The sequence below is a fragment of the Egretta garzetta genome, unplaced genomic scaffold, assembly GCF_000687185.1.
Source record: "Egretta garzetta isolate BGI_Z169 unplaced genomic scaffold, ASM68718v1 scaffold81, whole genome shotgun sequence".
Taxonomy (NCBI): domain Eukaryota; kingdom Metazoa; phylum Chordata; class Aves; order Pelecaniformes; family Ardeidae; genus Egretta; species Egretta garzetta.
The window spans coordinates 4,368,381-4,395,497 of NW_009258671.1; the positions used below are offsets into that span (position 1 = coordinate 4,368,381).

The window sequence follows — 27,117 nt, forward strand, 5'->3', positions numbered from 1 at the left end:
AGTTGTGTAACAAACAACTACATGTAGAGTTGAGGTTCCAGCTGATCTTGGATTACCTTATGCTTTCTTGAAAAAGTTGCTGTGGGGATAGAAAATACAAAGAAAAGGAGGGGAAAGATAGGCAAAAATTGTTTTCTCTCCACTTGACAGAGAGAAATAATTTTCCAAAGGCTGCAAATTGGAGTTTGTGGACAGCCAGAAAAATCTCCACTCTCAAATCTTTTATTTGGAACAATATTCCATGCCTGTATTAAACTGTTTTGCAAAGGTTATTTGGTGAGAGATTTCAAATTTCTTCTAGTTTGATTTTTGTAGTTCTGTGGTGAAGGCTTTATTTGAGCACCAGCAGGAGGATGATGTGAAGCCTTTCTGTGGTGTGTATAGGTAGACCATTCTAGGAATGGAAATTGCCGCTTTGGCTAACACATTGCTCTGTTCTGCTCAGAGGGAGACAAAAGAGGTCTGCAATGGGCAGTCTAAGGGAAAATGGTTCCAGAATCACAGAACCACCGAGGTGGGAAGGGACCTCGGACGATCACCTGGTCCAACCTTTCATGGGACATGGAGCCTAGATGACATTATCTAGCACCTTGTCCAATTGAATCTTGAAAACCTCCAGCGATGGGGACTCTATCACATCCCTGGGGAAGTTGTTCCAGGGACTGTAAAAGTTCCTTTCTTATATCAAGGTGAAACCTCTCCCAGTGCAACTTGTACCCTTTGCCCCTTGTTTTCTCCATATGGCTCCTTGTGAAGAGAGAACCTCCATCCTCTTTGTAACTGCCCTTCAAGTACTGGAAAACTGTGATGAGGTCCCCCCTGAGTCTTGTCTTCTCCAGGGAGAAAAGACCTAACTTCTTAAGTCCTTCCTCACAGGGCAGGTTTTCCAGCCCTTTGATCATCGTCATGGCCCTCCTTTGGACCCTCTCAGGTCTGTCTGCATCTTTCTTGAATTGTGGGATCTAGAACTGCGCGCAGTTTTCTCCTAGATGGCATTAATGTGGGGTTGACTTACGCACCCGAGCACATTACATCTTTTCTGAAATGCAAATTTACACAGATGGAGGAGTTCAGGTGTACATGGAGAAAACACAGGGGAACAAGTCAGTGCTCGTAGCACTTCAACCTGAGCAGCAGCATGCTCAGCAGTCGTGAGCCCTGCACCCTCACTATGTAAGGTCTGGATATGTGGTGGAGCTTCATGCTCTGCAGTGCAGCGCTGTGGGGTCAAATGGACAAAATATTGACATATTGAGCCATGAAGCACCCTGTCATAAGCTTCTCATTGAGTCTAGGTAAAAATCACTCACCTTTTTGGGCTGCCTGTGGGGACAGAGGGGCTGCTCAGGCTGTTACGGGGGGGGTGCTTACCTTGCGGCTCTTCCTAGAAGCTGATGACTTACAACAAAGTGTGATACCCAGTTACCTTTGGTAATTTGCTTCCTTCTAACAATTTAATCTGCCTGCATGTCATGTGCAAAGGCTATTCTCAAGTACCTGTTTTAGGAAAGGAGCGGACCTCCTGCCCTCAATCCAGCTTCCCTTTGCTTGCATCCTTGCCGTCCCTTGAGAGCCTTCCTCCATGCGAGGAAGTGTCCCAGGGTGCTGGGGAATCGGTGGGGGCAGCGCTGCCCTGGAGCTGAACCAGAGCAAATCACTGAAATTCTCCAGCAGAGAAAGCTAATGGATAGCACTGACACCCCTAGGTTTTCTGTTTGCCATGCAACCTTTTCAAGTTGTTTCCTCTTCTGCTAAGACTACAACAAATCCACTCTACGGTTTTCATAAATTTTTCAGTTGAAGTGTGTCTGGAAAACAGTATCCACATGGTTGCAGAAAACTATTAAGTTATGGTAAAATCAATTTTTGATAGGGGAAAATACTGATTTATTTTTAAAAAATTATCAATTTTTAGAGAAGGAAAGTAGCTGTAAAACTTTAAAAAATGCTAAAAAAATTTAGACATTTCAGTGAATGACTTCATGGTTTTGAATAAAATCTCCTCTTTCACAGAGGAGAACAGCTATAGCAAGCATTTTAGTAGTCCCTAATAACTGATATTTTTCTGCCCGCCACTTACAACTATAAAGCAGCCACTGGAAATGGCACTGTATCTTTAGGATTCCCTTTAAAATAAATGAGAAATACATATAATAAGATACTAATATACTATAGTGATAGTGGCATAATTCTGCAATGTATATTTTGCATACATCTCTCGCATATAAAAACTAATATGAGCATCACCCTTCCTATAGAGAGTGACTCTCATGTGGGCTTCAGGAAGATAGGATATCCCTGCCCTGCAGATGTCTAGAGCTTTTCATCATTCTGTATTTCAGGATATTAATTGCTGAGTTTGCTGTGATACCGGATTTTTGCTCAATGCCACCTTCAATCACCTCACCAGCTCTCAAATTTCTGCTCAGGCTGAGTAATAAGTATTTTGGGGAAATGAATGTGAAAGAGGATATGCAGTTTCAGCAAGGAAACAAGAAGTATGATATCCACTATATTTATATCTATGTATATCTCATACTGGGGTGACTCAAGTTGGACTTCAGTTAGAAGGCAGGCTCTAATACTGCTGTGAGTGTAGCATAAGGATATTTAATAACTGGAGAGAGATGCCAACTTTTTCCCATACTTAAGTTATGTAACTGTGGGGTTTTAGGAGGCCTGCTCTTCATGAATAAGGTTTGGTACTGAATTTTCATATACCTCGGATTTAATTTTTAAAGGAGCTTTTCTGATTTCCATATGTGTTGGAGACGAGTTTTTAATTCATTAGAATGGGTTGTAAAAAGTGGAGTTTCTTTCGCTGAATCTTGGTTCTATTTCCGTGCCACTCAGAAGCGAATGGAGGTTGAAACTTTTTACTGTCTATTTCTAAGATTTTCTGAAATAAAATCAGGTCTTCTGGCCCTTCTGTAAGTAAAAAAAGAGTCACCTGCGGTTCGTCTGCTGGCTGGGAAGGTGAACGGCTTGCTTTGGAGCACCTGAGAGCGGTGGGATCTCAGGCGTGAGGGGTGGTCATTAGGGAAGGCGTGCCAAGGCTCTAATTAATGTGGCTCTTTCTCTTTTGCTTGCCTTTGCTAGGAAACTGCTGGAAGAGTGCTGTGACCCTGGGCAGCTCTTTGCTATGACAAAGCTGAACTCCCCGATGGGAAAGAACCTCTGGTTTGATGGGGAGTTTTTATATTCTTTCACTATTGACAATGCAACTTACTCTCTCTTCCCACAGGTTAGTAACCTTTTTTTTTGTTTTGTTTTCAATTTAAGTATTAATATACTAAATGGTACAAATGAGTATAAATAGGCTAAATGCTTGTCAAGAAATTGTATCTGCATTTTTCAATATAAAGTGGTCTTCCCTGCTTTTTTACTTCTGTGTTCTGAAAATGATAAAAAGTTTGTATGCACATTAATATTTCTCTGGCCGCTTTTCAGGTGTGTGGGTGTGTACGCAAGGGATGAGGTTGGGCCACCCATCTTGATTTTGAAAATGCTAGGTTCTGGCTATTTTAAGAAGGTGACTTCTGCGTTTCAGTCGGTGATCGTGCTTGCTGGGAGCACGATCCCTCGTCTAGGATTGCTTCGGTTCAGGTCTGTTTAGCCAAGATGCGACAGGGCTTTGTGTGGTGTCCAAGTTGCTTCCAGGTTAATGAAGTTTGTTGATGGCAAGCAATGTGAGCCCAATGACAGAAGGTGGTAACTTGACTTTGTCGATTCTTGTTATGTTTTGAATATTAGAAGTAGTTTGTTGCTGTTCAGCAAAGGTGTTTTGGGTTAAGTGGGTTTTCAAGTGCTGGGAATTTGTAATACTGATCGAGGCTTTTTGTGTTTTTAACTAATATATGAACTGATGTTAAATAATGAGCTTATTATATTGAATTTTATATGTGGAAGGAGAGATGTTTTATGTGAGTAGGCATTTCAAGCCAAAAATCTGGATGTATTAATTGATTTATGTGTTACTTTAATTTCTCAAATTAAAGGCACAGGTAATTATTAAACCTTCCCGGTCAGTGTTGAGTCATTCACACCAGGGTTCTCATTTGTTGCTGTTGCAGTTAAGCACGTAGCAGCGTTCCTTACTTTTTAAACTCATCCTGCAAATAAAATGTCAAAAAGGTTGGTTTTTTTTTTTCTTAAGAAAAAAAAAAAGGGAGTTTTCAGATCTCAACAACAGACTTAGGACTTCGAATGAGTTTTTTTAGTGGGGAAAGACCGAAGGGAGAAACTGCAGTGTAGGAAAGAGGAGATGGGAAACAGCCGCTTTCTGTGCTAAGGCATCGTCTGGAGTAGCAGCGTTGCAGCCGTGTCTTGCTTAGGCTGCCAGTCCCGCTGTCTTGTCACCCGGCTGTGCCTGTTTCAATGAACCGGTTAATGGACCTCTGCCCCCCTCGGGCTGCTCCCCAGCTGCTGCGCCCCTGCAAGCTGGACAAACCAGCAGATGCTGAGGTGTGCATGGCGAGTGGGTCGTCTTTTCCTGCAGTACAGCTGGAAAGGGGCTGCCCGGCTGGAGTGAATTTCTCTCCCTTCCTTTGAGACTGGTAGAAAGTTTATGGTGTGTTGCAGAGTAGCAGGTGTAAATCTTTTTTTTTTTTATTTTTTTTATTTTTTTATTTTTTTTTTTTTAGGATGATTAGAATGATTTGTTGCTACAATATCGCACAGTTTATTGGAGAAAACTGAAATCCTTGGTAGAGTTGAGAACTTTGAACTTTGTACTATGCAAAGATACTGGCAGCAACTGCTCAAAATGTGTACATCCTTTTCCAGCCTTTCAGAAAAGCCCCACCTGGGCTGTCACAGGGAGGTCACTGTTTCGTGATGGATTTGGGTTTTCAGATTTGGTTTTCTTTTGGATTGAAACCTAGCACTCTGCCCGGCCGCAGTGGTGTCCTACCTCTTCCTGCAGGAAAGAGCAGAGTACTGGGGGGGCTCCTTCAGAGAGGTAAATGCTGGTTAGAGAGGAGTCATGGTCTTGGGAATTCCAGTGGTTCCCAGACTCCTGAGCCTGATCCTCAAAGTTTATCAGTTGGCTGGATCAAGAGCAAGGGTCTGGGAAGCCCTGGAGAGACAAACTGCTGAGGGGCAACGTGACCCTTTTAAGGAGTTGGGACTTCAGTGTCCCATAGGCTTGCCAAGCGGGCTGCAAAGAGGCTGGGGTAGATGCTGTTGCAGGGGTGGTGGTGGAGAACGTGGATTTTTATGAACAATGCTAGAAGGCAGCCCTAGGACCGGTGCCAGAAATGCCATTCCTTTAATGAGTTGACGGGCAGTTTGTTTCTGACACGTGCTACTCGCTGCTACTCCCGCCTTTCTTGCAAGTGGTGCTGCCTCCACCTTGATGTGTTATTCGTATGTACTTTGCCCGGAGGAATTTTACAAAATGTTATCAGATGAAATCCTGCTAGGCTTAAAAGCTTAGGAAGATTTATTTGCAGTAAATTCTTAAATGAAGTGTTTTTCTACCTCTCTCTTTGTTTAAAGAAAAATACTTGCCTAAATTTTTCAGGCTTCTACTTTGAAGAATGGTGTCTATTAGCTTGCTAGCAACCGGCAAGCGATTTTTGTGAAGATGAATATTCCTTTCAATAGTATCCAGAAGCTTAAAACCGCTTGCGAAATATGGGTAATACTCTGAAATGAAAAAAAATTTCCTCTGGAATAAATAAAAAGGCTCCATCCACATCCATGTGCTGGGCTTAAGCCATTTTGTGCTTGTGGAAGATTTCTCAGTCCTGAACCAGTTATTAACTTATAGGATAAAGTAACTCAAAACTAAATAGGAAACTTGCTGTATTTTATGGCATAGAATAAGCTGGCTATGCGTCAATGGAGACTTATACAGAAATAATGTAAGTATGTCAGAACTTAATATGTAAAATGTCACTTATTTTTGAATGTGAACAATACAAAACAGAATACTTTTTCCTCCGAGTAATCTGTAATGTTCTTACAGCTGGTTCAACATTTCTGATGGAGTGCTTTTCCAATAAAAACGCTATTTCATCAAAATATAAATTTAGTATCAGTTCATTGGTTTTTCAATTTTTCATTGAAGTGAAAAGGATAAGAGGTTTCGGTGGTGGTGTGACATTTCATTTTACCGTTTTTTGAATGTAATATTTCAACTTCTTTATATCATCTCCATTGCTAGCTTTTTTTATCAGACTTTGCTTGATTATATTCCACCCCCTTTTATTTTTTTTTTAAGTTTTTGATAGGCCAAGGGAGAAATTTGCAGAAGAAAAAAGCTTTTATGTGGAAATAATCATTCAGTGTCTCATTTCAGTTTATGAGAACAAAATTTGAAGTTGCAGAGTTTTGCAACAGAGTTTGAACCAAGAATTCTAGCTGCTGGAAGTGGCTCTTCTTACTCTCCCCCTCTCTGTGTCATTTTCCTGCCTGATTTTGGAATGAAATTATTTTTTGAAACAGAAATTAAGTATTACACAGACTGCACCATCTTTCCCACCCTGGAGAGAAAATGCCTGTGGCTCATTGTCAATACCTAGCGGGCAAGAGAAGATGCAGGGCAGGACGTGGCTCATCACAGAAGACGGCCTAATGTGCAGTGAGGGTGGGCATCTCACCTACATCTCATCTCCCAGCACATACTGCAGTGGCATGGCCTGGAGCTGTTGGATAATTCAACGTCATTTCAGTTAAAATCAGGCAGCTTTGTTGTATTACTTGCTGTGAACTACAGCATTATTTCCCACTCTTAGGAGACAGAAAGTGTAGAGCCTGCATATAACTGTAGGTGTAGTTTAATGTTAGCGACAAGAGGTTATTCCTCCTGCATACCTACGACTTTTCTAAAGCTTTTCACATAGACTTGAAGTTTCAATATTAGCCAGTAATTTTTAAACGTATCTGGGGGCACCAAGAGTTCAGAGATGCAGATGGCCCTACTTACAGTCCAGGTCAGCAGCATGGTTGGGTAAACCTCTGAACAGCCGGACTCCCGTGTTTCGGGTTGGCCACCAAGGGCCATGGGTAACTTGTAAATGTATTTCTTCTCCTTTGTGGTCCAACTATTACACAGAGAAAGGAACCGTGTGTTGGTGTTCGGGCATCCTGTCTGACAGGACAGAGACATACACCCTCCTTGCTCTTCAGCCTGGGAGTTTGGCCATGCAGCTCTGGTCCTGTTGCATTGTACTGAGGCAGGATGGAAGGCATGACTAGCGTTTTCCACCCTGTACTGTCCAACTAGAATGGAAGAAACCAAGCTTCCCTATATTCCTACAGTAATTTTTAGGTGCTATGTGTAAACATGGTGTGACCATGAGCAGCTGGGATGTAACTCAAAGCCACGTGGGAGAAACGCGAGCTAGCACTCGTCTGCCTCTGAGTTGGAGAATAAAACAAGCCCCAATTTCAAATGTTTTCTGAAATAATTTTGCACTCCTTCCTGCCCTTCTCTTCCTCAGAGTTTCAAAAGCAAATTTCAGGCTATCTTTACCATTAGAGGGAAAAAACCCCACCCCTCTCACGCCAGTATTTAGCTATTTATGATAATAATTGATTTTTGTTGCTAGTTGGCCAAACCTTATAGCAAGGAAGAACTGAGGCGACTTTCTGAGGTCTCCTTTGCTCTTCTCCCAAAAGCTTAAAGAAATAGTTTAAACGAATGGAACTTTTCACTCTGCTGTGTAAAGTATTATTTTGGAGCGTGGAGGAGTGAATACGTTTCAGAAGAAATTTCAAATGTTAAGCTTCAACTTTTTAATCTGACAGAAAAAAAGAACTAATTGAAAAATTTTCTAGTTTTATTGTATTTCACCTGAAGCAGTTAGACATATTTGGTACCAGTAAATTATTTCAAATTACTAAAATATGATTCCCCAGCTGCTCAAATCCCTTCTAAAGTTTCACCTGCACAATGCTGTCAGCTAGAAGAATGGCTAATTGCAACGAGCTTTTCATGAATAAGCATCACAAACGGTGTTTGAGAAATCCAAAGGCAATAGCTTCAAGCCACAAATAAATTTGGGAAAGCTGGAAGCTGTTTCTGCATACCTTGTGATTGGGAGGAAGGCAGTGCTTTTCAAATTATTAGAGTTTAAATTCTTGTCTTTGATATAAAGGCAGGGAAAAAGTTAATGTCTCTGCCTATAAGTGTAAAATGGCAACAGTCTTTGATATTTTCTGGGTTATCGTGGTGACTGTTGTATTGAGTAACAGTGAATGATTTGATGTTTTTGGTATGTGATTTGTGGCTTTTATTTGGGGGTACCTGTTAGATTCTGGGAGCTTGTTTAATTTTTCTTGGTTGCTCATAGCATTCCTCATTTGGCCAGAGATTTTATTGTGTCCTTCTCTGATGCTTGTACTTGTGTGTCAAAGCAAATTCCCTGGTCTTACAGTTAGAGCCCGCAGCTAGTAGAGTAATTTGTAATTATTTCAGGGAAATAATAAGGATTTGGAAAGGGAGTTTGGTGTAGAGTCTGTGGGCTCTTCCCATTTTTTGCATGACGAGGATTACAGGAAAAACATACTCATCCTGAGGAAGAAGCGGCAGTTTGATTCAAGTAAACGGTGAGGTCTAGGAGCCGCGAGTACTGGGAAGAGGTAGGTGGGAGCGTGGCTGCTGCGCAGACGCGGGGTGGAAGGTGAAGCTACGGCTGTGTAAGGACTGTGAAACCTGTTAAGAGGACGATGTTAACTTGCTTAGGGCAAACACTGTGTTGTTCGGACTGATTTTAGACCTGGGTGATCCAAAAATTGTGCATAAAATGGGAAACCACCTGAAGACAAGGGTGCTAGGATTTGGTGGACTGCGGTGTTACCAGGAGGTGTGGAATTATTGCCTTTGGTGTTGACTTTGGAAGTACTCTGTTAATTTTTGCTACCAATCTACCTTACCAAGTACTCTGTAATTAATAGCTGCTTAGAGAAGTACATTGAAATATTGGCTGTCATATGTGTCTGGTATTTTTTTTTTTTTTCTTGATGTCTTGAGTAGGGGCATGAAGTGCCTGCAGACCTAATACAACTCTTATATTGAGAGAGCAACTCTTATATTTACTTTCATGAATTCTGCTGTCTAAATAGTACCTCCCTGACTTCCTCTGAGTTGTATTTAATTAGGATTTGGGGGAATTTCTTGGTGCTGTCCCTTTTCTTCCTTTTTTATTTATTTTTTTTTTCCCCCACCCCAAGCATACTGTAATGCAAACAATGTTCTTGATTGGGGCTATATATAGTTATTCAAAATGAAAATGTAGTAAACATTAATTACTGCAAACATGGAAAACGTTGTATGCTAAAAGGTGAAGTGACATCTGCATGTTAGGAATGCAATTAAAAAGAGATCTTCTGATTTATTCAAGCAATTGTATCATATAGTGCCTTTCATAAACTGGAATATGAAATACTATCTGCAGAAACCTGACAAGTTGTACTCTTTTGGAGCATGAGTCTTCCCTTCAGTCCTGGATAGTCTCTAGCTATTGGCATCAGGGTGATTGAGATAAAAAATCTGGCTTAATATTTAGTTAAGTGAAACCCCTACCCTCACTTTGATTGCATACTGACTAATTAAGAACTGTGTAATTGGACCATTTTGTGCAGCATGTTAGCAAAGCTGGAATAGGGCATAATCTGTTCTGTCTGGTCAGTTAAGCAAAAGCCATAGTCAGTCTGAAACTACTGCGTAGAGACAAGAGGCAAACATGCCTGGTGAAAATCAAATTTACGCTAAAAAGACTGAGATGCAATTGTGTATAGTTTGAAGTAATTAACTAGGGGATGAGCAACGTTCTCCTGTTGAAGCGAGTTAAAACAGACCGAGGAGTGGCTTTCTGTCCCTGTTGATCACTGGATGTGTGCTTTGGTCTCTCTGGGCTTGCTAAAATGTCTTCAGCCAAGCTGTTTAGCCCGGCTGCCTTTGGTGAGCCTGATTTTCTGGAGTTTATCATCTGCAATAACGCACATGCCAAATTGGCTTTATTTCAGTCAGTGCAAATTCATAAATAGGCGCTGACCTCTCCAAATGTAACAGAGAGGAAGGGAAGGACTAGATCTGACTGCGAAGAATCAGTTTGGCATGCAGGCAAAGAAGGAGGAATGACTGCCCTTACTCAACATTTCTATTTCAAATCTAAAATGGCTGAGCATCAACCACTCTCTTACCTAGGTAACATAAGAGCTGATCCAAGCACATACCAATGCCTTTACCAGACCAACCCTTGTGTCCTTGGACATTAAAAAAAACCCCACAGCTCAATCCCATCCCTGTCTGGTATTCTGGGGATATGAGGGTGTGGAAGAGCAAATGTGGTCCAGCTTCTGCCTTGATATGGATTCTGAGCAATGCTGAAAGAAGTCTAAAACCCTGTGGGATTGTTGCAGAGCCACCTGAGACAGAAGGGATGTGGGGTATTTTCAAGAGGATAACTCAGCCAGGAGGGTGTTGCAACTTGGAGTGATTTTATATTTGGAAAGCACTTCAAAGAGCGCATTTATTAATTTCTATGGGTACCCGGGGCTGTACCGTTACTGACTGGTAAAATGCAAGCCTGAGCAGGGAGCAGCCGCTGAGCACGAAGAGGCCACGGCAGGGCTGGAGGCACAGGCAAGGCTGAGGGATGTGGCGGTGGTGTGCTGTCTTGGGGAGGGATGGGGCACCGTGGAAGGGCTTCTGCTAGCGGGGGCAGGGAGGATCTCTCAGCACTGCACGATAGGGCACGTTTCTGCTTATTAACCACATAACCGAAATTTTCTACCTCGAGTAATGCTTTTGATGGTACCTACAGTGGTAGATAAAGAGATGTTATGCTGTGGGGTTGTAAAGCACAGAGCAAAAAGGCTTTTCTGAACCTGAAGAGGAAGTGGGCAGTGTGGGCAAAGTCGGCCAGAGAGGCTGTACTACTGCCCTGGGAATTTTATGGGCTTTTTAGTAAATGTTCCTCTGCTTTACAGGGACATAACATTCCTGAAAAAAAAATATAAGCAAGACATGTTGTAAGCAGAAGAATAATTAAAGGAAGTGGTCACAGATAAGAAGCTGTAGGAAAAGAGAACTTCTGACGGCTGGGAGTAACTACAGGGCGTACGAGCTGCCTGGGTGAGGGTGGAAAAATAGAAATAAGAGTTGGTTCTAGTCTGCCCAAAGGCAACACGGTTAGATTTGTTTTGTTTGTTTTATTGTAGCTTTATATAACTGATAAGATGCTAAAAGGAGGTTCTTTCTTGATCCAGGGGTTTTTCCGACAATGAACTCGTTTGCATACCAAGACTTCCACCTACAGGTGTAATGAGACCTTTGCTTCTTTGGAAGTCAGTGTCTAAAATCTTGAGTAAGCTTTATCCTTTAGATCCTGACCACCTGTTAGCCTTTCTTACTATTTATAAATTTCATGTTTAAGAGTCATGTTGTTCAGTTTACAGACTTTTTACTGTATATAGAATCATAGAATGGTTTAGGTTGGAAAAGACCTTTAAGATCATCAAGTCCAACCGTTAACCGAACCCTGCCATCCTACCACTAAACCATGTCCCTATGTGACTATATATTTGAATTATTTAGTGATCAGATTGCATTACATTAATTTGCCATCTTCAGTAGTTGGGTTTTTTTTATGAGATACTTCTAAAATAGGCCTAATACCAGTACTGGCTTATTTGAGGCTTAGGTTTGGTTGCATTTCATTCCTGGTGCTTACCACCTGGCAGAAGAATGAGTAGAAACTGATGAAATATTACATACTTTTCTTTCATACAGTTATTGCATTTCTTGATATGGCTCATGTAGACTGTACTGGAGTGTGGCAGGCTGTCAGATTGCATTCAGAAAGTATTTCGCCTGCAGCAAAGACGTAACCCTCCTCTTCTTCCAGGTATTCCTAAATACTGGTGGAAGTGTGGCTTAGCAGAGGCTGCAGGCTTGAAGAAAGTCAGGGAAGGTTACACCGCTGCAAAAGCTATTAAGAAGGGCCAGCACGGTTACAAATCTTGTAGGAGGATTATATAGTGACTTTCAAAAGACCCTTTATGTCTCTTTGCTTAGGGGGGAGTGTAAGCCCAGCTTTATGTTTAATGAGAAATCTGCTGCGTTGTAGTTCAGGAATTGGCTTACATAGCCAGGCTTGGTTGATTTAGAGTCCTTATAACCTGATATGGCATGGAGGGGAGGGGCTGTGGTTCTCTTCTGGGACAACTTTTATCATCTGAATGGCTCCCATGAGGCAGGCATTGGCTTCCAATGACACTTTGGAAAGTGGGAAAATTGTACACAGTAGTGGTTTTCTTGCATCAGGATGCATGGGATAAATCCTGTGATGCTGGACGTGCAGGTGAAGTACTGTTTAACTTGATATTGCTCAGATCAAGAATTGAGGCTGTTTTTTCCTTCTTGATTAACAGAGCTTGGTGCTTTTTCAGAGTTTTTAGGGAGAAATTTGGCTATTAAATCTGTTCTGCTGATTGCCTACTGGCCAGTAACTACCAATCTGAGGTGACTGTTTTGTGTGTGGTGGCTAAAGGGGTAGTCTGTAGTGGGAGGCAAAGGCAAGGTAACTGAAAGCACTGGTGTCTTCCCAGCTGCAATGAGTCAGGATATGACATTTAACAGCCTTGTGAATCTGGATTTGTGTAATATCACTGTGAATCCCAAATGCAGAAAGGAGTAGTCTTTCCAGTATGGAGATGGTGTCTTTTTCTTTTTTTTTTTTTTTTCTTTTCTCTTTCTTAATTTATTTTTTTATAGACTGACTTAGACACTTCTGCGAACTGTGGGCATTTGGGGCTGGTGACAGTTGGCAGTGCTAGCCTATGTATGCTGTGGAGAAGAGCAACTTGCAAATATGCGTACCTGGGTTCACAGGTGATCTGAAGGAGAAACACTTCAGCCCAAAACCATGGCTTAGGCTCGCTGGCTTGAGTCCAGTCCGTCAGTCCCAGGAAGATGGCTGCAGGCATTCACAGGATATTTTCATGTAGGGTATGTTATTGCCCTCACAATTCTGCACACCGTCCTGAGTGAGCCCTAGACCTCTAAGCTGAAGGCCAGTTACAAAATCCTGTGAGCAGGGTTACGGTGGACGTTCAAGGTTCCTGCATGCCAGCATGATCACTGCAGTAGAGCTACCTGAATATTGCCTCATGGAAGCTCAGTCTCCCATGGCTGTGTTTTTCTCAGTGTAAAATGTACTGGACTAATGGTCTCCAATTTCAGAAGGTTCAGATGAAAGGCACTGGGTTCCAGGTGACCGTTTGATAAGCAGGAAGTTAACTGAGTTCTAGGAACTCCCAAGTCATGCAGGTGCCTTTGGGTACCTTTATTTTCTGGCAATTGCATGATAGGTGAAGAACAAAAATTATATATGATGGGAGGTGGGGTGGGGGGCTGCTGGCTTTTCCTTCTGACCTGAGAATGTGCCTTTATTAGGAAGGGGACAGAGAAGTTTTCTTTGTGAGTAAATTATCCTTAGCGTGGAGGAGTAAAGTTTGTGATCTGAATAAGCCTGATGTGAAGCGACCCTTGGAAGTCAATTCTCTTAATGATAATGTAGCACCCTTGTCCACCGCCTACTGCCCTAACTAGTCTTCCTAGCCCAAGAGCTATATGGCTAAGCATGAATGGATAAAGTGCCTAATTCCTCACATCCTGCACTTGAAAAGTCCGGGCTTAGGGTTTTATTTTAAGACAAGGTCTATGTTCATAGAACAACTTAAGTGCAGGTATATTACACTGAAATGCAGGTGCGTTCCTGTCTCGTGCTGACGGGGCTGTCTAGTCAGCCATTGAGTCAGATAGGGATATATGTACTATGTAATGCTGATAGACCAATTTCTCATGTGTATAACGTCTTCTTACTTATTGTTTTATGGGGTGTGACCAAAGTGTCTGTGACCTATTAAGTCCCATGGTAATGAGACTTTCCGACAGCCACTGAGGGGAAGAAGTCAGTTCGGTGAAGGTGACAATGGTGACAGTAACATTACTGCAACCATTGGTGGTGTGCATGGGGAGGCAGCTTCCTCAGAGATCCCTCCTCACACACCTTTACTGGTTTTGTTGTGTCTAGTTAAGTACATGCTGTAGCTAGCTGCAAATGTGTGCCGGGGAATGCCTAGCAGCCACGCGCGGTGGTTGGGAGTGTGCTTGTTAGCTCCATCCTCTACCTGCCGTACTTGGGCAGGAAGCACCAGGTGTAAAAGAACAAGGGCTTGGGTTGTTTCCTCTCAACTGAACAACACCAAACCAAAATGAACAAGTTCAAGCCTATTTTCACACTGTTCCCTTGGCACTCACAAGACTCCACAAAGAAACGCATTTAATCACAGCATGTAATCCAGTTGTCCAGTGCTATTTATAATTTTACTTTTACAAAGCCAGGCTTTTAGGGGAAAAAGCCTTGCATCTTCACACGGAGATTCACTAGGCAGCGCCACGTCAAAACACAGGGGCTCTGTCAGTTCATTCTGGTGGTATAGTGAAACCTGTGCAAAGTCATCGTCTGGAGGGGGTACTCAGCGGTCACTGTCCTCCTGCCTCTGTCCATGGCAGACAGCTCTACCTGGGCTGTACCTTACAAATATTTGTCTAGTAAAGTTTTATCTAGTAAATTTTTAAAGCTTCCAGTAATGGAAATGCCACAACCCACTAGGCAGTCCATTCCAGTACTTTGCTTATGTGTAGGATGGATTTCCTGACGGGTAACTTAAAATTCCCCCTTGGCTATAATTTAAGAACATTTTTTTTCTTATCTTTTCCACATATGACTGCTATCAAGTCTCCCCACAGTCTTCTTCCTCTAGGCTAAACAACTGCAACTCCTTCAGTCAGATCTTTTTTTCTAAACCTCTGAACGTTTTTGTTTTTCTGATAGTCTGTAAGGAAGATGCGTGACAATTAACTGTATGGTGCCCTTGGAATGTATCCTCAGACTTTCCCTTTGGAGATGGTTCAAAACATCAGTGCCATATCCTCTGAACTGCAGAACTTAATGGTGCCTTTCTGCTTGAACAAGCTTGTATTTAGCGTGGCAAATTATTCCTGTAGCTAGAAGATCACTGGATGTTGCTACCAGTGAGGCAAACCTCATGTCCCAACATACGTGCTCATCTTTTCTCCTTGATAATGTCCAGCAAGGACAGAACAGGGAACGGAACTTGGGAATCTTCTCCTTTCTGGGGTGAGATCTCTGTGTTGCTGCAATCAGAGCTCTGACAGTCTGCGTCGTCTCTCTGCCTCAGTAAGCTGAAGGTACTTCATGCAGCTGGAGACAGACAGACAGACAGTTGCCAGTGGTGAGCACCCTCTCCGGTGGGGGGTGGGGACAGTGAAGATTGCATGGAGCTACTATTGTATATCTTTATTTCTCAGTGTATAGAGCCAAGCTGAATTACACCTGCCTGCAGGGCATGAAATAATACCAAGCAACACTTTCTCTCTGTTGATGATTTTTAACAAGGTTGTGAATATGACAAGAATGTAGAATGGGAATGTGTAGTGTATTTGGGTTTTTAGGCTGGCTAACCTCTTTGTAGGCTAATTCATTGATAGACATTCCTCCATCCAGACCATCTCCAGCTTTTTCCTCAATCTAAAACCAACTGGCTTATCTCCCTTCCCTTCCCTTGTAGCTTGGCTTGACATATGCAGAATGTAGCTTCTTATTCAGGAGCAGCGCTGCAAATTTAAGTGATGAGGATGAGGCTCAATAGGAGACAGTTTAGGTGAAAGGAGACAATAAATGCAAAGGCTACATAGATCTGCTCTGTGATCCGCTGTTGCGTCAGAAGAAGAAATGAGAAAGCCAAAGATAAATAGTCCTTGGTATGAGTATGATGCTCTTTATAGCAATTCCCTCAAGCACTTTACAGTCATTCAAATTCAATGTATGGTGTTACTGCACAGTTAAATCTATGCCTAGAAATCTCTGGAGACAATTAGAATGAGGGTTTCTGCATGGGGAGTATGTGGGGAAGAAATACTGCAACCCCCCTTTTTTTCTGTACAATAAACAGATATACACGATGAACCACTATTCCTTTTGTTTCACAGACAACAAATTGGAGGAGAGCTATCGAGCCCCTGTGATATTCTGGGCAGTACATGAATATAGCAGGCAGGAGCTCTTCTCCACCCTGTGGTATTAAGCAAGGCCTTCGGAAAGCGGGACTACCAGAGTTTAAGCTTGCCAGTGCTACTTTCCCGGTTCCGGTTTTGGCAGACTTCTTGTAGTTCCAGTTTCCCAGTTTAGGGTCTGTCCTCCAAGTGGTACCCAGGGCTGGCATCCCCTCATCCTAGTACGGCTGTGGCTGTGGTCAGCACGGGGGTTGTGTTTGTCTTTTCAAGCTGGTTACTGAGCGAGGAAGTGTGGTGCTGGATTGTTAAGCACCAAGAGAAGCATGGTAGGGAAATGAGTATCAAACTATATTGCAAAATAGGTCAGCTGAAGCCTGGTTACACCGAAGTCAATAGCAGTGTTCCAGTTGACTTCAGCACGGCCAGGATTTAGCCAACAGTACCCTCTTGCTGAGTACAGTTCTGCTAGGGATACGTACATTTTCTTTTGCGGCTTCTTCCCAGTTGACAAAGAATGACTTTTTTTTTTTTTTTTTTCTATTTCTCAGCCTTCATGAGCTTTTTTTTTTTCATGTAGTGAATAAGTGATTGACTGCCTTCATCTAGTCTGACTGAAAAAATACTTCTTTATACCCCTTAAGACAGACCCTGAATGAAAAGGCAAGGCAAATTTGAAACAGCCACTCAGACAAGATAAAATGGAGCTTTTTGTCGCTGCTCTTCCTGGCCCCCATCCCAACTGACAACATCCTTTCTGTTGCTCATGCCAATAAGCAGGGAATCATCCTCGACTTGATGCTTTGCTGAGTCCCTGCAAGCAGGCTATATGCAGGTCTTGTAGAATCTTTGCATGCTTTTCTACTTCTTTGTCACTCTCAATGAGCTGATCTTACTCTAAGACAGTTACTTTTTCAGGGCAAAGGCAGGCTTTTTTATATGCTTGTGCACTGCCAGGGAACATGGAGTCCGCATCTGTATATGATGTATATGATCTGTATATGTGCAATGGTTTGCCACAGTGGTCAACAACACTGTATTGAAGTGAGGTCATCCGTAGTTTTGTTGGCTTTTAATTTTCATTCTGTTTTTAAGTGGTACAGAGATCCTTGGCATGTGACCCAATGAAAGAATTGAAATCACTGGCACCCTGGTTTTCCTGATGCAGTAGTGGATATGTTATTTTCTGCAGCTTTTTCTTGAGTGGGATCAGATACTGTCCTCCGGTATGAATTTACCCTAGGAAAGATGTCGTGTTGCTGGAACATGTCCAGAGGAGGACAACAAAGCTGGTGAAGGGTCTGGAGCACAAATCTGATGAGGAGTAGCTGAGGGAACTGGGGTTGTTTAGTCTGGAGAAGAGGAGGCTGAGGGGAGACCTTATCGCCCTCTACAACTGCCTGAAAGGAGGCTGTAGTGAGGTGGGGGTCGGTCTCTTCTCCCTGGTAACTAACGATAGGATGAGGGGAAATGGTCTGAAGTTGCACCAGGGGAGGTTTAGGTTGGACACTAGGAAAAATTTCTTCACCGAAAGGGTTGTCAAGCATTGGAATGGGCTGCCCAGGGAAGTGGTTGCGCCCCCATCCCTGGAGGTATTGAAAAGACGGGTAGATGAGGTGCTCAGGGACACGGTTTAGTGGTGGGATGGCAGTGTTAGGTTAGTGGTTGGACTTGATGATCTTAAAGGTCTTTTCCAACCTAAATGATTCTATGATTCTGTTGTCATCGGATGCCTGGATAGTCCCTGTATTCAGGGATTTTGAAATTGAGTATCTGGTTACTGGAGAATAGACTGTCTGAGAGATAAGGAAGTTGTAGAGAAAACCTATGTGGTGGTAATTGGCAATGGTGGTTTCTCGTTAAAGTTTGATAACTGGTCCCACTGGGCACTTGTAAGCCTGAATACTTTTCTGAAACCTGCTGTTGTGTGAAGCCTACAAAGTAAATAACTTTTCCGATGAAGAACAGAAACTTGGGTTTTGTGATTTCAAAGGGTCGTCTTTCATCAGAGCTGAAAAACGTGGAGGCACAGATAGAAGGTGTTTGGGGTGGTTCTACTCCAATGTAAATTAGGTTCTTCCTGCTAGCTTCATTGCTAGCATTTTGGTCCTGCAAGGAGCATAGCTGTAGAACTCCTCATTCATGCTAGTTGGGTTTGCAAGAGATAATCTCAGTTTTTATTCTTTTACATATAAGTTTTCAGCCCTTCTTTCCATTTTTTTCTGAGCACTCCAAAGTTTGATATGCCAGTTACCTTCATCCAATATTACTCTTGCTAACCGTGTAAACTTGATTTTTCACACCGATTTGGTTTGTACAATGCATGTTAATAACTATGTCCCTGTTATCCTTCCTCTGTTCTTTCCCTTGCTTCTGAGGAGTGCTGGGTCTGCACTTCATTTAACTATGTGCTTTATTCCCTTTGCCACCTATAGTTGAGGGTAATATTTGTCTAGAGAAAGGTAACCTGAAAGGCCAGCTTGACCTGGCAGGGGCCTTAATGTAGTGGCTGTTACCAACTCAGGTTTGGTGGTTCCAGCAAAGTGCTGAGGGGAGCTGGAGTGAAGGGATTTAGCGTAACATGCTCTCTGTGAGTGTAGCTCTATCAAGTCATTTAACTTGCGTGTATTGACAGAAATGTGAGCTTGTGAAAATGGCACCTTGTTACTCAACAGAGCCCCTTCTTCATATCCCCAAGGTTTATCTGCCCACTGACGAAAGCAAGTTTTCATTCCTGTCATTGCTTCAGGGCACATTCAGCTACAGCAAAGCAAGTCGGGTTGTATGTTGCCTTGCTCCTAACTAGCGCTGCCAGCCTAATAGGGTTTTTTATCATATACTTGTCAAGTGCTAAAATTTTACATGACTCCGTTACCCTTGCTTCTTCATGGAGCTGACAATGTACAAGGCAGATCAAAATCAAACCTGATTTACTAAGAGACCTAACAGAGGTCTTGATTTCAGAAATTACATGGTCTCATAATGAGTGCTTTCTCTTTAAGTCTGTAAGAGCAAAACTCTGGCTTGTCAGTTGAGACAGCATCTTTCCATGCCTAAACTGAAATTCGAGTTGGTGTCCGGTCGGAGGGGTGGGGGGAAACATAAAACCACAGCAAATATACCTTTTGTCTGACAGTAGCAGAGATTTTGATAATATAGAAGTAAGATGAACTAGTGTGTACACTGTACTGTAGATGTAGTTGTGGTTAATCCTATTACAGGTAAGAGGGTGAGAGAAAATCAATATTTTTCCAAACTCACTCATTCCAGTGTAGTTCTGTGTTGGCTCTTGTCAATGGCATCTGCTATCTACAGCATCCCTTTGGATCAGCGTCCCCTTCTCCAGTAGAGAAGACCTTTGTTGTCTTTCCTGCTACACGGCACAAAGTAAATTATCCCCACACACAAGAAGCTGAGCCTTAGGTTTGACTCTGTTCAGAGGGAGCCTACTTCATGATGTGGTGTCCAGCTAACTCAGCCTGTCTTTCTCCTGGGTCCCAGCCCAAGCACCCTGTACCAAGCCATTGCTGACAGCTCCCGGCCTGCTGCTCCAGTTCTTTACCCTTATTTCCTTACCACGTTTTTGTCTGTGGCTCCGACGTCTCTCCTGGGTAGTCTCCGTCTCTCCTGGGTAGTCTCCAGCCCTCCCCACCTGCTGCTGTTGTTCTTCAATCTTTATTAGTGTGTCTTTCTAGTTGGCCTTTTAATCACAGTTAGGGGCTCAGTTGACTCCCCCATTAATGCTTTCTGGGCTGCTTTCGTGTTGTGTGGAGTTCATGCAGCTTATCGTAGACCTTGGAGACAGAGAGTCATTGCAAGATGAGGAGCATGAATCTCATTTTGCACCTGTTTCACAGCAGTGTCACTCTTCTGGCTTCTCTGCTTTATCCCTCTGTGCGGATTTGAATCCTGCATGAAAATGAGACAACCCCCTTCCACGTAAGTGCTACTCCATTAGTCTGATACTGGGGTAATTTGCGCACCTGGAGTGAAATTCAAAGCATTCTAGAAATGAATTACAGGTTTTCATGGTCATTTTTTTTCAACTGTAAAATGATTTGCTTGTGATTGGTGTCAGATAGGGGTTGCAGTTGCTTTGCTGTTACCTGTTCCTTTGTTGACTAGATGTCTTTTTTTTTTTTTTTTTTTTTTTTTTTCCCCCCCATAGTAATACTGTGTAATAATGTTCTTCTGTTACTCTGATAGCCTCATTGTGGCTTTGAAGGTATAAGAACACAGATAAACCAAACTTGGTAAGGAGAGGTAATATTTTTTTATTAAAGCAAGATAAGCTTAGCTCTTGTAGGGTGCTCTTGCTCTGCAGAGCCCACAGGACAGGTTTTACTGTTGTTCTCTGTTTTATGGATGGGGAAAGAAGCAGTTACCTACGGTGATTAGCAGAACCTAGAGCAGAACTCCAGTTTAATGTACATACATGACAACTTTATATGTCTGGTTTGCCACATCCAAAGGAAACGGTGCAGAATTCCTGAAGTTTTTAGTGCTCATGTGAGGTTTTGGTACATTCTGTGCTTGCTTGATCTAAGCCACTGAGCTTCCAGTCTTGTCCAGTGGTAACTCAGTGGTAAAAGAGGACTGCAGAAGGTTCACTGGCCTGAAAAAGTTGGGTTTTTTTCCTTTCAGATCGGTGAACATTAAGCTCATCTCCTATGCTTGCTGCACTAACACCTGAAGCTTAATTGGCTAGCTGCTAAATTTCATCGAGCAACATAAAATCAAAACAGGCAGAGTACTTACTGATCACAGGCAATATAAGGTGAACTGATGGTTCTGCAGGAGGACTACTCTCAGGGGTTTTGATTAGTTGGGGTTTACCTAACTTGAGCTGGATTATGGTTTTCTTTTCTTTAATCCTCCATAGTTAGAATCTTGTTGCTGATACTTATTTTCTGAATTTTCCTGCAGAGGGAAGTTCTCCATTATGGCATTGTGCTATTTTTGTAATGCTGTTTTTTTTGAATGTCTGAACATGCAGTATCCCCTCTTGTTAGCCCTCTCCCCAACTCATTATTTAAGAGTATAGGCACATTATCAATTTCTTTATTTTGCTTTCTCCATTTTTTAATGTGTGTTCTCTTGATCTTTTTAGATCACAAGACTATCCTGATTCCATTCTCAATTAACAAGTTGTGATGATATTTGCCTGTGGCATTTTAAAGTGAATTTGATATTTTAATGCTCTACAGGTCAGATTTTTGGAAACAGTGTAGAATTATTTTGTTAAATATCTCATTAGTAGGCCAGGTACGGCTCATTTTTGAAATTTCCTTAAAACTTGAGTAAATACAGAAAATCTAACATGTGCAGCATTCCTAATTTGACAGCAATCCAATCAGTCACTTAACAGCCCCTTTACCTGTAAATTAAGGTTTCTTCCATCTTACACGAATAGGTGACCATCCCGTTTACTGTGGTACTTTCAAGGAAGCTAAATAGCGTATAACTTGCAAAAATGTGACAGGTATGTGACATGGCTTTGAGTAGCCTTTCTGCCAGAATTCATGGAAGTTCTTTTTCAAAAAGCCTTTTCTCTGAGATGATGCTTCAGGGTCTTTTTCATTTCACTAACATATGCCTAACTACTATTTACTGGCAGTGCACTCCAAATTTCTGTCAGAAGGAGTAAATTTAAAAAACCACGGTTTTGTACTTTAAAATTTGTCTTTTCATTGCCGTGTCTTTATGTTTTGCCTTCAACAGATGCCTAGCTACTTAGTTGAGGGAGAAAAAAAGCTGTCTCTGCAAAAATGATGAGCTGAGTAAAAGAAGATTTTTTTTTTTTTTTTTTTACTTTGGCGGTGTGTTAAGAGCAATTTACACTGTGCATTGATATTCTTCCCACTCCTTTGGGACTTGTCGGGAATCCTTTTTGATAGTTTCATCTGAATGGGGAGTAGGAATAAGTAGAGGGAAGGAACAGAAAATAAATTGGTTGCGATAGAGGCTATATGGCAGCTTGTAGGTTCTCCAGGGTTTGGCATCCCCATTGCCTGTGCTTGGAGTGCCCTGGAAAGGCTGCTTGTGGATCAGATCCCAAGCATGTGTATGATCAGAGAATCACAGCATGGCAAGGGTTGGAAAGGACCTTGGGACATCATCTAGTCCAACCCTCCTGCTAAAGCAGGTTCACCTAGAGCATGTTGCACAGGACATCGTCCAGGTGGGCTTTGAATATCTCCCGTTGATTTATCACCGATGACGGTGATTATTCTGTCGGCCACACTTAACGTCTTCAGATAATTTGACACCTGTAGGTACAAAGTGCTCTGTGTCATTACCTCCAGTGCAGCAGGCTTAAAGGCAGCAGGAGCCCTTATGGCCCAGCCTGACCTCCCGAGTAACTCGCTCTGTAAGGTTGAGTCTGGTGATTTCTTAGTCTAGCACAGCAGCGGTGCTTCAGCGGTGGCATGTTCGTGCTGCACTTACTGTGCTATGGCACAGTTGCTGCATCTGGATACGAAAGACTCCATACAACGAAGTGTTTGCCATGCGCCAGTAATGAGTTCCAGTAACTTGTTCTTGCATCTAAAATACATCTCATTTCCACCGTCCCCAGAAGTATAAATGTGGGAAGAGAACTGCTGGCTTTGCCCGTCAAAGTGTGCAATCCCAAAATACATCGCTATAGCGTCTTAAAAATTGATTTTTAGGAATTTTGCTACTTAGGTCTACCATGCAGACAAGATATAAAATATATTACCTGACAAATCATTGAAACACATGAACAATCGAAACACAAATGAAATATAGCACACATCCTGATTGCAGTCAGAATACTGAGAAATGCTAGCCGTTATCCTAAATTTAAAATTTGCTGTAGAAAAATGTGGATTTTCATGGAGAAAAAATATTTTAATTTCTGTTTCTATCCCCACGGCTGCTTGGGCTGTTAATTGAATGATTGAGCTTCTTTACTTTTGTGCTTTAGGTTCTTTAAAGCATCGCTCTGGCTGTGCAAATGGATATAAATTACATCAGTGTTTAGAGATAACGGAAGTCAGGATCCCTTGGGTATCCAGTCAGCTGTGTAGGATATTACCTCATCTGCTGGGTCAACAATGAGAACTTGCTCTTCTATTATGTTTATTGCAAAATCATTGCAGTATTTTTTTTTTTTCCCATTCATTTATGAAGCTTGTTGTTTTAGCTTGATTCATTGTAATTTTCCCTATTTAATGCTTATTCCCAGCCACTACGGTCTATAATTGCATTTTTGTTGTTATACCCTTGCTTTATAGGGGTATATATGTGTGTGATATATCTGAACATGCACTTACATCATTCAGCACTTCACAAGTAAGTGACAATATTGTATCTACCAATGAAATCTCTGTTGAAAAGTCTCTATGCTACGGTTTGATTCCACCCCCCCCACCCCCCACCCCCTCCATATGTACATGTGCTTCTGGTTAGGAATTACACAGACTTTTTTACCTGACTAAGGTTGTGAGCTTTTCCATTAGAGGTCCGTCCTTCATATCAACCAGATCTACAGGCCTCAGCTAAAACCTTTCTGTCTGCCTGCCTGCCTGCCTGTGTGTCTTCATTTTGAAATACTTTCTTGTGCATGGCAGCAGAGAGAGAAAGGGAGAAATGCTGAGTGCTGGCTGCCTGGAATCTTGCATCCCGCTGTGCGATGCTCTTGGAAAGGGTCTCTCCACCTTTTGCTGACCCAATACATGGAACTCCGTGGAGCTATTCCCTGGGCCACGTAGTGGGAAGAGGTGGAGAGGTGCTTGTGGAGAAGTTAACTGTACCGTGAGATGGTGGCTGTTGGCTGTGTGCAATATTCGTGAGAGGTTTCTGGGAGGCGAGGCTGCAGCCCCGTGTGGAATGACACATCATGGGATTTCTCTGGGCACCAGACTGTGGCGGGAGTCATGCTGCAGCTTCTCTCTCTCTATCTAACAACCTCTGTGCTTATCAGGCAAGTGCACTTGAGATAAAAAGTCCTGAAACAGGAGAGAATGGCTAACTCTTGTGTATGGATGGCACCGTAATGGGGGACTCTGATGCTGGGGATGAGTCTCATTCATAGTATCTGAGGCTTGAGAGCTCTGAGGAAGTGTTTCATCTCAGCCCCTGGAGGACCTGACCGAGTACGGCTCCTACCCTGAAGCACATGGGTTTTGCTCTTGTTCTGTTGTGGGATGAGATCTCTGGGTATGCAGCTAGCTTGTAGCTCTGTGTAGAGTCCCGTTACCTATCAATTACTGCAAGTTCAATGGAGCTGTAGCATTTCTTTGATGTGATGAATTTGGATGTCTGAATTTTAAGTAGGAGTGGGAGAAGTGATTTAAACAAAGTACTGTAGCCTGTGACCCATAGCTTTGCCAAATTTGATGTGAAAGACTTTCCCATTTTGAATTCTAATGTAGAATCATTGCTAATTTATCTTTAGCATGGTGTAAAGAAACCTCCTCTTCACTTCACTGCAGTATTTGGAGTGTGGTATCTGCTAGTCTGTTGTATCTATGGGCTTAATGAAACCTTGGTGAAAATTTTTACTGCTTAAATGGAAGCTTTGCAACTAGACTTTGTTGTGAATAAAAAATGCAGGCCATTAATTCATTTAATATCCATAAACTTTTCAGCTGAATCCTGATTTAATTCGTCAAAGATTATGAATTTCACAGCCTTCCAAGATTTTCATGCAAAACCCCAATGAAATTCAGTAGTTCTGGTAAGGTTTCACTTCAGGATTTAACTCTGAAATGAACCAATGTGATTTTGAAAGGAAAGAAAAGAAAAATATTACGTGTGTGGACTTCTATACAGTAAAACTGATCCCTATTATCAGACTCTCTAGGCAGTTTTATGTGGTGCTGTTGCTCTGCTAGACATCCAAGGGGCTGAGGGACATCTAATCTTGTGCTGGACCGTTATCTTTATTTCCAGGTTGCCTTTTCTGTCATCAAAGCCTGCAGGTCTGTCACTCCAGCTCAAGAAGGACCACTGCCTCTCCTAGGTTTTTACAGTCTTCCCCACAAAAGGCCTCTGATTTAGTAAACTTACTAAAGGCATCCAGGTTATCTCTACTCTAGCCTTTAACAAAGATGACAGCCCAGCTGATCTTACTTCATACCAAACAAGTGTTGTTAATCCGGAGGGCAAGCATAGTTGATAACAGAGGTAAAGTTTGGTGATATCAGCAATGTTTTTGACAGTAGATAGCATGAGAGCAACTTCACTTCCTCTTTTGGCAAATAGCTTCCTTCTGCAAGTGGGTATGCAAAGGACTCCTGGCACAGTTAAACCAACCATAGCTTTTGACTGTATACCTTGGAGATGTACCACATAGATAAGCTTTATTATGGGTGTTTTACATGTACTAGGCTAACTTGTCTGTGTTGCTGGTAGAAACAATGAAGGTAAATACCCAGAACGTGCCGTGTCTGGCTAAAGCATGAGAAAACGTAGGCTATGGCCATTCAAGACAAACAGAGTCACATTTGTTCCCAGCGAAAAGAGTACAGATACATGTTGAGAGGCATGAAAATGTAATTAGGAGTAGAAGACAAATGCTGTAAAAAAGAACATATTTAATCTACTTGTTCTCTGCATATTCTGAAGTCATTACAACCCTTATTTACTGGGAAAAAAGCACAGTATTGTTGTTAACTTGGCTGTTACAGTGGAATGGTCTTTTGTTTTCAGGTACCATGAATGGCATTGTCAGGAGACCAGCACGAAACCAGAAGATCGAAGTGGTCCTCTTGTGCTTTTGCCTTGTGCAGACTCTTTGCTAGTGATGGCAAAAGTACAAAAAGAGAAAAGAACCTAATCTGACTTTCTAATCACAGGTCATATTTTGAGAGATTATATGCCTAGGGGAAAAAGCATTTTTTTTTTTTAAGTGTGACATTTTTTAGTGGGATACAATTGAGAAGGAATATAATTTACAATGTTCACAATGTCATTTTACAATAGTTTTTTCTAAGTCTGCCCTTTGAAGGTTATCCAGACATGAGTGGATGGCGACATCACTTGAGTAGCTCTCTTTAACTGGCTGTCTGTGAGAGCTCTAAAAAGAAACTTACAGATACTGTGGGAAGATGAAACTAGAGGACAGTTACATGTCTTGCCAAAAGCCAACCACCAGGCTGTTCTGTCTTTTTCCATGAGATTCCTTATGTGAATAAAGAAAGCTAAAGGAAAAGTTAGAAGGTTCAGTTTGGGGAGTATCAAAATCAGACGAGTCCGTTTTCAAAGGGTGGAAGATCATGGCAGGTCTTGTGTGACTTCTGTCTTTGTAGAAGGATGAAAACTAAAGCAGTACAATGAGTGTAAGAGGCAGAGTGGAGTGGTTTTCTTATCCAGAGAAACAAGCCTGGCAAGGATATGTGTATAAAAATGCTCTGTGGAAGCCTCGGTCGTCTGCCGCATCTGAATGCTATACGCTAGCAAGTACTGGGAGTGGGTTCAGCATGGGGCTAATTAATGACCTATCATCCCTGTTGGGGACCCAGATGTTCTTCACTGAAAAACCTCCAAGTCCTTTGCTCTTCCACTGCTGTCCTCTTCCAAGTCACAAGGCTCAAATGTTTACCGTTAGAAAACTTCTCTCCCCAGTGTAGCATTTGAAGGGGCTGAAGCAGGCCCCAGAAACTCAGTAGAGGGAAAGCCCTGCCAACCTTGAGAAGCTTGCTGGTCTTTAGTGTTGCGCATGCAGAGAGTAATCAATCCACTGCATTCTTGTTATGTTAATAGCTTCCTAACTGCTTTGGGTTTTAGAATCACTTTAGTGAAAAACAAAGTTAGTTTTAGTCTAATAGACAGCTGAAAAACTATTCATCAGGCCTGACAATATGTTTTTTTTTAAAAACAAAAAAAAAAGATGTCGTAGTGGCTACTCTGATTTCCATGTGGCTTTGTTCAGCTGGCAGGAGAGAGCTGCAGTTTATTAAAACTTCCAACATAGTCTTTTCCAAATTGTAACCTCTGACAGGTGACAGGGCATAATTTCTTGAACCTCAGAAAATCAGCAAATGTAATTACATATTTAAGAGATTTTTTTTTTTCTCTCTCCCCCGCCCCCTCCCCCC

At 42.2% G+C, this 27,117-nt stretch overlaps 1 protein-coding gene across 1 annotated transcript in view; it reads left to right on the forward strand.

The window, feature by feature from the left end:
- Positions 1-467: 467 nt before the first annotated feature.
- The window catches only part of ST8SIA1 (ST8 alpha-N-acetyl-neuraminide alpha-2,8-sialyltransferase 1), a 98,584-nt gene continuing 71,934 nt past the window's right edge, over positions 468-27,117 (forward strand). The window contains exons 1-2 of the mRNA XM_035888553.1: positions 468-514; positions 3,100-3,244. Coding sequence (XP_035744446.1) covers positions 468-514; positions 3,100-3,244 — 192 coding nt within the window. The remainder of the gene's footprint in view (positions 515-3,099; positions 3,245-27,117) is intronic.